The 10,008-nt window shown below is 39.3% G+C and overlaps 1 protein-coding gene across 2 annotated transcripts; it reads right to left on the bottom strand.

Moving 5' to 3' along the window:
- Positions 1–683: 683 nt before the first annotated feature.
- On the bottom strand, positions 684–10,002 carry COPS4 (COP9 signalosome subunit 4). Of its 2 annotated transcripts, XM_026848068.1 has the most exons (10): positions 9,888–10,002; positions 8,630–8,709; positions 7,698–7,849; positions 6,344–6,447; positions 5,359–5,512; positions 4,135–4,285; positions 3,588–3,758; positions 2,127–2,242; positions 1,679–1,763; positions 684–1,258 (listed from the first exon to the last, which is right to left on the bottom strand). In XM_026848068.1, the coding sequence occupies exons 1-10, from the start codon at positions 9,959–9,961 to the stop codon at positions 1,125–1,127; spliced, it is 1,221 nt and encodes a 406-aa protein (XP_026703869.1). In that variant the 5' UTR covers positions 9,962–10,002; the 3' UTR covers positions 684–1,124. The 2 variants fall into 2 exon arrangements, with proteins under 2 accessions (XP_026703869.1, XP_026703870.1); XM_026848069.1 differs by lacking the exon at positions 8,630–8,709 and having other exon boundaries at positions 9,888–9,990.
- Positions 10,003–10,008: the final 6 nt, after the last annotated feature.

Genomic DNA, 10,008 nt, shown 5'->3' with positions numbered 1-10,008 from the left:
TTCATAAACCCGTGCTGACTGGGCCTGAGTATCTGGTTGTCCTGAATGTGTTGTATGATGGTACTCAGGATGAGCTGTCCATCAGCTTCCCGGGCACCAAATACTTCCAATATTCTTCAATACCTCATTGCTGTGCATAAGCATTTCAAGTTAGTCCTGCTTATCATATGACAACTCTACTTAGTCCTTGTATCTCATTATGTAAGTAATTTGCACAGTATTCTCCAGCCACTCGTTTCAAAAGGTGTTTAATCTTTTGTAGTGCAGAATCTCTACCTGTCAGTCTCTTGTTATACCTCCAGTTCCAAAAAACCACTATGGATACTTTTGTAAAATTACCAATTCATGCTGATCTAGAAAATAAAACAAAGAGAGTGCTTGGCTTACCTGACTTAGCATGTGCTACATTCTCACCACTTAGCATACCACTGCAACAAACACTCTTGGGAACACCAGTCTTTACCACCATCTCTCAGCACAGCCAACTCTGTGCTCTGCTGTACCAACACAGGAGAAGGGTCAGTATTTCCTTCAGTTAAGATTTCAAACTTGCGTTTTATAAACAGAGAAGAAGGAAAAAAGCTGGGTTTCAAATAACATTTCCAGGGGCTGAAACTGGCAATTCCAAAAATTGAAATTATTTCAAGTTACTGCCCAAGAAAAAAAAAACAAACAGGTCTCCACAACACTTAAATCAAGTGGCTCATTCCAGCCTTTATTAGAATAATTACAACTAAAAGAAACATGGCACTGATATTTTCACAGCAGGACAAGCACCACAGCAAGTAATGCGCTTCAAAGCTAAAGCAATACAATGGGAAAAAAAAATTAAATAAATCGAACCCAAAACTTGCTGCAGACATTACAGCTTTTTCTATGTAGAAACCACAGCTTTCAGGATAGCAGAGTGCAACGCAGAGGCAGCAACAGCATCATTCTATGCTTGGAGAACTGTGGAACTGTCACACCAAACAAGGGGTCACCTAACTGTGCCCTAAGCCAGAATGAAAGCAGAAGGTGGGGAAATGATGGTGGGTTATTCATTTGGCTCACAGTCCTACTCAGTTCCCTTCTTTCAGCACAGCAGGCAGTTGATTGTCTCCACTCAGACAATGGCTGCACAGTCACTGAGCCATCTGGGCCTCCATGGCCTGTGCTGTCCATTCTGGGGCTGTCTGACTTATCTTCTCCAGCAGGTTGTTAACCTGGAAACACAGTGACTGAATCTGCTTGTCCCAAGTTGGCAAAGCTTCACGAGCTGCAAGAAACACAACCACACACACAAAAATACAACCAATACAAAACAAAGTCTTAGCAATTCCCTCGCCTTTTCAACTGCAGTATCTTCTGCCACTCCCCTCACCCACCTCCTTGCAGCCACATCATGCTCATTTCTGTATTCAAAAGCTACAATGGTTTTGTCTGTTACAAGCCTAATTCCTACACTGCAAAGTAGAACTGAACAGATGATTTCCTGGTGATAGGGAGGGTGGGTGAAGTGTGGTCCCCCATTGCAGTAAACTCTGCCACCTCCTGGCTACAGCAAGATGCAGCAAGCTCACTTCAGACACGTAACACATTAAGAAACTTCATTTCCTTATCGTGTAAAGCAACTCAAAAAGCTCAGTCTGAATGGTGCTAAAAGAAAAAAAAAAAAAATTACTGTGGTCGAACTTACTCTCAAAATGAACAATTCCATCAATCTGATCAATGAATCCATTCATGCGACCCTCAGTTATCATCTGAGAAGCGATCTTTTCTGCCTGAAATAATGAAGAGAGAAGGATGTCACAAACATCTTCCATTCTGAAAGAAGTTAAACATGATTAAGACTTTATACTCCTTATGGGTTTTTCAAAATCTCCACCCACTGGGGGGAGGAACCTACAGACAACACTAATTATGAAATTGTTAGACATGCTATCAGCGGCATCTAATTCCATTATTGTTCATTCCACAGTGTACCCTTCCTTCTCCAAAGATGTGCTGGATATTTAACCTTCCTCAGAATATGGAATATTTAATTATTTCCTAATATTGACCCAATTTTCCTAGTATTTACCACAGCTATTTTCTTCATGTCTCTTATGTTCCTTGTTTTCACAAAAGATGTAGAAAACTGATACCTTAGCTGCAGGGATCTCTAGCAATGCTCCAAGCTCTTCAAAAGTAATGTTATTGTAAAGTTTGCTTGCAGATAGTAAGTTGTGTTCAATAACAGCTCTGTCCAGTATACTGGAACCTTAGGGGTCAGATGAGAAAAAAACGCCATTACTGTAAGACTGAAATACGTGGTTTATATTGTAGAGCAGATAAGTAATGCTTTTTTCCCCACAAGTTACGTGTGCAGAAGGTCCAGATGCATCTGCCTTGCATCAGTGTTATGATACACAGAAGAAAGCAAACAAAACTAAATGGATGGCATATGGTTTAAGACAAGTAGCTTAAACCCTTTTATTTGAATTCTAGAATAATCAAGTTGAGCCTTTGGTTTTGCTACAAGACTCAACATCTGAATTGAGGGAGTTTGACCTCCTGCGATCAGTTCCCAGCTTGCCAAATGGAAAGACTATTGCTTTTTATTATTATTATTCATTATAGCTCTTAGTACAATTAATCTCTCTTACTGTGCTTGTACAGTGATAAACCCTCATCTAATTTCTCTCTTCTTAACAATTTAACTCATTTGCCTGTTAACCTCTAGTTAAAGATAAGCACATTGTTAAATATCAACTAACCTGCATTCTTTAATTTACACGGACAAACCGTACAGGTTATAAATAAACAACAAATTGACCCAAGGAAAGGACTGTAGCTTATTGTTAGCAAAGTATCTTTAACCAGGTTTCAACTCTGTGATTTCATAGTTGTTTATTTGTCCTTAATCAATGAGCATTGTTCACTAGGAAGGTTTTCCTGATTAAGAGGTATTTCATGCTTATGTATTTTTCCACTTCAATATTCTTCTAATCTAAAAAATTGAGATGGGTGTGTTTAGGGTTCCAGTGATTCCTTCACATTATTTCTCACTGTTCAGCATTTCCAGGAAGAACAGAGCTAATAAGATGTCAGTGAGATGGATCAGAAAACAATTTGGAGACAGTATGAGGTCCAAGTCATTCCCTCACTATCTGCCATCTTCCTGTGAAGTCATGAAGCAGTTCAAATAAATTTATCATCCACACAAACCATTTACAGCCTACATGCATGTCACATGTTTCTAGGCATCCTATTTGTAACAGTGACAGGGACTGAAGAAGTTCAAAAGGACAGAGGCTCAACATATGAGGCAAGGTTAGAAATACTGGCAGGTTGCCAGTGGACACTGCATGGACAGAGAAACAAGGTTTTTACAAGTTATCTTCTAGAAAAGTATTTCAAAACCTTAACAGCCAATCAGAAAGATGAACTATGAAGAAGCTTTGCTATTAAACTATACTCATGAGGATAACATGCTGGGAAATAATTTTTAAATAATCATATAAGCAATCCTACATTCTTTTCCACCGCACTCCTTGACTACCCTGGACAAGTCTAACTCCTGTGGATGAACACTCAGCATTACAAGGCTTTAGAGAAATATGCACCATCGGCTGTAGTTGCTTTCTGGTGAGGCATCAGCATAGCTGCAAACTCTTGCAGCTGATTTCCACGGATAATTCTGTCGAGATACATTTTCTCCAAGATCCCATAGGCTGCAAGCTGCTGGCATCTCTCATCCTTGAAGAGTGTAGCAAGCATGCGAGAACGCTGTTGTCCTAGGAGTCAAGAAGAATCCTCATAAATGATCACCAAAGCACTGAGTATTTAGAGGTAAACAGAAACTTATCTTTTTTCTCAAGACATGCAATTAACCAACAAAGCTCTACTGAAGAAGGAACTTGGTTGTATCCAGTTCCAAAACACTGTTTGCCACTGACTATCTTTTGCATCTTTAGCCAAAACGCCACCTTGCCACTGGCAAAGACACGGAAGTAACCCAACTCTGAATTAACAGCATGCCAATAGGTAATTTTGACACTGAGTTCACAATTTCAAATTCCTCCCCACAAGTAATGCACAAGCTGACTTGCTTCAGGTGATATGAAATACCCATGTTGGGTCTTCTATGTAAAAATGTAACATGTATTTTACCCGCTGATGCCAAAATAGTACAATGCAAAGCATGCTTCAGTGCCTCCAATCGCTCAGTTTCATGGACTATGCTCTTATAGGAGAGCTCGTTGTATCTTTGGGCAGCCTCAATGAATTTTCTTCTGTAATCAAGAACTCGAGCATAGCAAACCTAGAAAGAAAGTATGCCTCAGAAAAAGAAAAATAACTGGGGTGGCTGCATAATAAAGGTGTTTATAAACTGCCACATTATCAAATGACAGATCCCCTAAATATTGCTATACGTGTCCTCATAAGATTAGCTTGACTTGTAAAGCCCTTGCTAAAGTACAATGGAAACCAACTGAAAGAGCATTTCCTAGCACTATTCACATGTTAAACACTGCAAATGTCTAAATGCCAGAAATTAAGTAAAATGACATATTGTACAGCTGATATTGTACTTATGTAAGCTTCCCCTTCACTACTGACATTGACAGCTAGCTCTTAGGTAGCAATTTATACCTTTCAAGTGTTTACTTTTCCCTTTCAGCACTATAACAGAATCTGATATTCCTTCTCTCCCTTTCTTTGTGCTTTTCTAACGCTTACAGAAAATATTTACACTTCCAACTGAGCACACACTTTAAAACATCGCATGGAGGAAGAAAACAAGAAAAGGGAAAACCAACAAACCAAACCCACCATACCCTGAGTTACAGCTCATGGCACATCTGCTTTGTGTTGGTGAATTTTAAACACTGCCACACTTGATTGATAGTCACACTATAGTTATCATCATTCATCCCAATTAGCAAACAATTTGAGTAAATAGTAAATCCACAAATAAGCAGAAATATCAGCAGTTACTTTACTACTTGAGGCTTAAAGTTACTTTTACTATTTAATTATTGGAGGCAGGGGCTTCCATTGTCCCTAATATTGGATGTGATTTTTTCCCCTCTTAGATTTACAGACAAAGGTGGAGGCAATATTTTCAATATTTCAGAAGGTTTAAAGCCTGAGTTTTATTTTCAATCAGTACAGCTGGCATTTAAGAAAACCTTACAGACTCATCTCCAAATCATGAGGAAGGATCTGTTTAATTATTGTTAAGATGTGGTTCTCAAGCTCCCCACATCATTTAGAAGCTTTTCCCTTTGTCACTTTTCTCATTTTGAATTTTTTAGTAGCATTGCATAAAAACATCTCCATGTGGAATTATCTCCCTTCAGAAAGAGAAAGCGATACAGCAAGTTAGGCAACCTTGTAATGGATTTGCAGCTGTTCATTAGTTGATTCATTCTGAAGCAGGGACGCTCGATTAATATAAGCTTCTGCTTGAACTGGGTCATCATCCTCCAGATACAGCCTGGCAATTTTCAGGTAGGTCTCCAGTTTATAATCTACATTGTATTGTCTGTAGAGAAACAGAAAAGCAAGTGCTCAGAGTTGCTCCACAACTACCCTTGCTCTAGTTCTTCTAAACGTGTATTATGATTCTTAAGCACTTGGCAAAGTTTGCTTTACCCTGCTTTTTTCTTCCTTAACACCAAAACTTGTGTTCTCTGCTCAGGGCAAGGAAATTTGAGATGAATGTCAATACAGAACTGGCTCCTACGAACACTAGTAGAAATAATGCTGTCCACCAAAACACAAACGTACAGTCTAATAATCTGGTTTTAGTGAATTGGAAGTTTGCCATAAGTGGTGAGCCAGTTGAGTTAAGAAGCAAACTTGCAGTGGAACAAATAGATGCTAAACAGGCAAAACCTACAGCAATTCCTTCTACACGCAGACAGAGAAAGGATAGAAAGGACAACCAGAGTTCCAGAATTAAAAAACCACAAGCAAATAAAAACCCCCAAAACAACTTCAACTGGTTAATATCCAGTTTCAAACTATGTCTTCATTTTGAACTGTAAAGGTGAACACATGGAAGAACTGCCACCTTACAAGAACCTTTCAATAACCTTAAGAGCACTTTGTAAAATATTATCAAAAAGGCTATTTTATCAACAAGACTAAAAAATAGTGCAAAACTCCTGGTGCAGTATTTTGCCCCACTAAATTGTTTACTGTAATGTACAGTCATCAAACTATACTTCTGTCATGTGGCAGTAGTTCTGGCCTAAACTACTGAAGCTCTGGGAAAACAGGCAACCCCAAAATTCTCACTCACTAGCCTAGTCAAATATAAAGGGAGCAAGTGTATTTAACAACCCAGAACTGTATCTAGCATAGTACTTACTTTTGCCCCGTTTCCAAAGGGATCCCCACCAGTACTTGTGCTGCATTTCTCCAGTCTTCTTCTTTCTCATAGATTGATGCAAGATGTTGCCTTATTGAAGCAACCTAAACAATAATAAAATCAATAGCAAACACTACAAAAGTTGAATGGTTCTGTATTAATTTTCACAGTATTTGTTCTTGTTCATGAAGTCCCTCAACTGATACCCCAGCTTCACAGACACAGTAACGTGCATGCACACAACTCTTCCCACGTCAGGAGTCCCACATGGGACTACTGCGTCAAGCTTTAATACCAAGCTTCTTAAATATGAGTGCTGATTTGAAGCATTTCCACTTAAGCTTGTGACAAGATAAAAGAAGTTTATCTTCACGGAGCGATTAAGTAGCAACCTTTTATAAAGTTTTTAAAAACACGAAACAAGACTTTAGAGAACTGGAGCACAAGATTCACAAGCCATTTCCCACAGTTATACCTCACACCATGCCTATGAGATAGGACTGACGTGAACTGTGAATAGAGCCTAAAGCAGAAACTTCTACTTTGTAAAGCAGCTGTCAGCAGGTAAAATAGCAATGCTTACTATCTGGGTTTTATAAGCAGAAATGTGGGTAAAAAAAGAAATTATCTGATGCCTTGGATTTAATTCATGCATAATTATTATAACATATAGGCAAGCATGTTTGCTTAAGCCATAGAGTAAAAGCTGCTTAAAAAGACAAAAAGAAGCAAATACAAACCATGCCAGAAACTGCCTTGCTTTTCTTCTCAAATACTAGATCCTAAAGGCTTTTTATAAAAACATCTTCTGTAAGAACTCTCAGATAATGGTTTAATACTCATACAACAAACCCAAGAATTGCATTGAAAAAGGACTGCAGCACATTCAGTAGTTCACTAGAACTGCGATTTCAGAAAACTTTTTTTATCCTGGTAAAATGATTACGGCTAAGATACACACACAGAGGTATTTATTCTGAAACAAAAGCTATTTGTCAAGATGCTCTTTACACCACCTGCCTGTTTCAGTAATTGGGTAAAATGCAATACAATGAGTACCAGTCTGTCTCCCAACAGTACCTCCAGTAGCGCAAGTATTGTTTCATTGTAAGAAGCCATTTTCTGGTAGCGGAGGAATTACATGCCCAGAATCCCGATGAAGAGACATAGTCTGTATTCTTTGCATGGCCCTAAATACCCTCTGCATTTAGCTCTGGTTTTGCATGTACAGAAACACAAAATTGGACTCTGAGCAGGAACATGCTTTGAACAGCTTTTTGAAGACTTTAGATAAAGGAAAAAAAACCCAAAGCCAAGCCTGCAAACCAAAAGCCCCTTGCCATTGATTGCTCACCTGCTCTTCAAATGAAATAACTCTAGGTTGTATCTTTTCCAGGGTGAAGTGGTAAATTTCTTTGGCAGTGCTGTCAGGAAGACTTGGAAGATGGGTACAGAAATCTGTCAGTAGCTGACGTGAGATCACTAGACTGACATTCTCATTCACCACTGGTTCAGTTACGCATGGAAGAAAAACACAAGATGGATGCAGTGCTCGTCAGTGCCTTCACTGTATGTAATAATTTGCTTTTATACTAAATTTGAATAGTTCACGTTTTTAAAACCATATCCAAGTGAAGGGGTTTTTTTTCTTTGTTTTTAAAAGGTGAATTTTTTTCCTCTCAGAAACAGTTTGTTTACACTAGAGGTCACCAGAGTTCTAACCCCTGAGAGATAATAATGAATTTCTCACTTAGATTTACAGTTTCATTATGAATCACTGTTCTCAATTGCTGAAATAGTTTGGACAAAGTAAACCTTTAGGCTAAATTTCACTAAGTTTATTCTCAACTTAAAAAAATTACAACAGGTGTAATTTATAGAGGTATTCAATAAGCCAAACATCCAATACAACACAAAAACCCCCTAACCATCTTCTTGACAGTCTTTCAAACTAACTTGAGACAGGGGAATAAGGAGATTGTTAGTTTAAATACCACGGGGCATCCAGCATCAATTTTAGCATCCAACAGATGCTACTTTGTTTTCACCTTCCAACACTGTCATAATGACAGGCTGGAAAGTTAAAACAACTTACAAAGCTTACAAGTCTATTCTCCTGTAACTTTTGAATATGGTGACGATAATCCCTCTTCTAGCTGTGTTTGAGTTCCTACAGGACCACAATATCATGTATTTACATAGTCTCACACAGACCTAACCAACATGCAGTCCCACAGACCTCTGGCCTTTACTCAGTGTGCAACCAATTATGCCAGATACACTTACTTGCTTCTACAAAAGCTTTCAAAGCTTCAAGTTGTTCTACACCCGACAGCTGAATGGCTTTTTCCAATATTTGACGATATCTGTCCACAGATTAAAAAAAAAAAAAAAAAAAAAAAAAAAAGTAACATATTCTGTTTCTCTGCTTATTTTCAGTGCCAGAGCCCTGCTTTTGCTTACATTTTCTACACCTTTCAGGTGACAATTTTCCAAAGTGTTTGTGTTCAAACGTAAGGAACATTCAGCTACAATTGGTATCTGGCTGTTTTTAAAGCCCAGGACTAGGTTTTCATATAATATAGCTCGTCATGTTGTTATCTGAGAACATCTATGCAATTCTTAAGGTTAAAAAAAAAACAAAACCACACCCCTAGGATAGCACACAGGAAAAGTGTAACAAAAACTGTAACACTCATGGATTAGTTAAAATTAGTAAAATGTTCAAAATGCCATATTCAATGAGAAACAGCATTGGGAGTGCGAGGTAAATAGTATGTTACAGTCACTTGACATTAGCACTAGCACCGACTATGCATTTTTAGGTATTTATTCCTGAAAAAACAGAAATACCAGGTTTTGTGCTTCACAAAGCTAATTGAATTTTGCCTAGGCCATAACCTCAGTGCCTGTAATAGCGATGAAGTAAGTACTACGTTCACCCTGAAGTCACATTTTGAGGGGAAAGTTTCAAAGTTGTACATGAGAATCCTAAAAGTGAAGCAATTCCTCTAAAAAAGAAGCAATTCTACTGGGACTCAAAGAATTTACATTTGACTGAACCCTCAGAGAGAAAAAAAAACATCTATGTGACACACTGCAATGTGCGTAGCTCAAGCCCCAAGGTTTGCCATCCAAAATATTCAACTAAAGTAAATAATAACAATGGATTTACAATAGTGACAGCATCGAGAAATATAAATTGCCCGACTTATCTATCAGTTTGGCGCAGCCGACCTCTGAGGGGCGGCAGGCAGACACGAGGGAGCTACGGCGAAGGTCTAAGGCCCCACTGAGATGCTAGGGGACCACCAGCACAGAGCAAGCCGTCGTTTGAAACAAAAATAACAAACCAAAGCAAAAAAGGCAGAATCACGAAGTTAAATCTTCCTTCTTTTTATTTAAAGAAGCGCGGCCGTTAAGCAAGAGTCGCCACCCCTGCCCAGGCCCGGCAGCCTCCCATCGCTCCCCCCTCAACGCCCGTAACCCCAACGGCCGCTTCCCCTCCTCGCCCCGCCACGGAGAGGCCAGCACCAGCACTCACTTGCCCGCCAGGTCCTTGTGAGAGCCGCTGGAGTTCATCAGCTGCGCCAGGTCCTGCCTCACCGCGGCCGCCATCTTCGCCAACCCGCCACCGTCCCCCTGGCGCGCGGGGCGGACCTCCT

This window comes from Athene cunicularia (assembly GCF_003259725.1).
Source record: "Athene cunicularia isolate RWA chromosome 4 unlocalized genomic scaffold, athCun1 chr4_part2, whole genome shotgun sequence".
NCBI lineage: Eukaryota > Metazoa > Chordata > Aves > Strigiformes > Strigidae > Athene > Athene cunicularia.
Note: the sequence above shows the minus strand (reverse complement) of the source record. Positions and strands in the feature narration are given on the sequence as shown.

Bases quoted from the DNA above. Each gene is read 5' to 3' on its own strand.
- COPS4 (XM_026848068.1), bottom strand. From the start codon at position 9,961: ATGGCGGCCGCGGTGAGGCAGGACCTGGCGCAGCTGATGAACTCCAGC. The intron at 8,710-9,887 runs GTGAGTGCTGGT...ATCTGTGGACAG, and splicing joins CACAAGGACCTGGCGGGCAA to ATATCGTCAAATATTGGAAA. The intron at 6,448-7,697 runs GTGAGCAATCAA...ATTATTGTTTAG, and splicing joins TTATTTCATTTGAAGAGCAG to GTTGCTTCAATAAGGCAACA.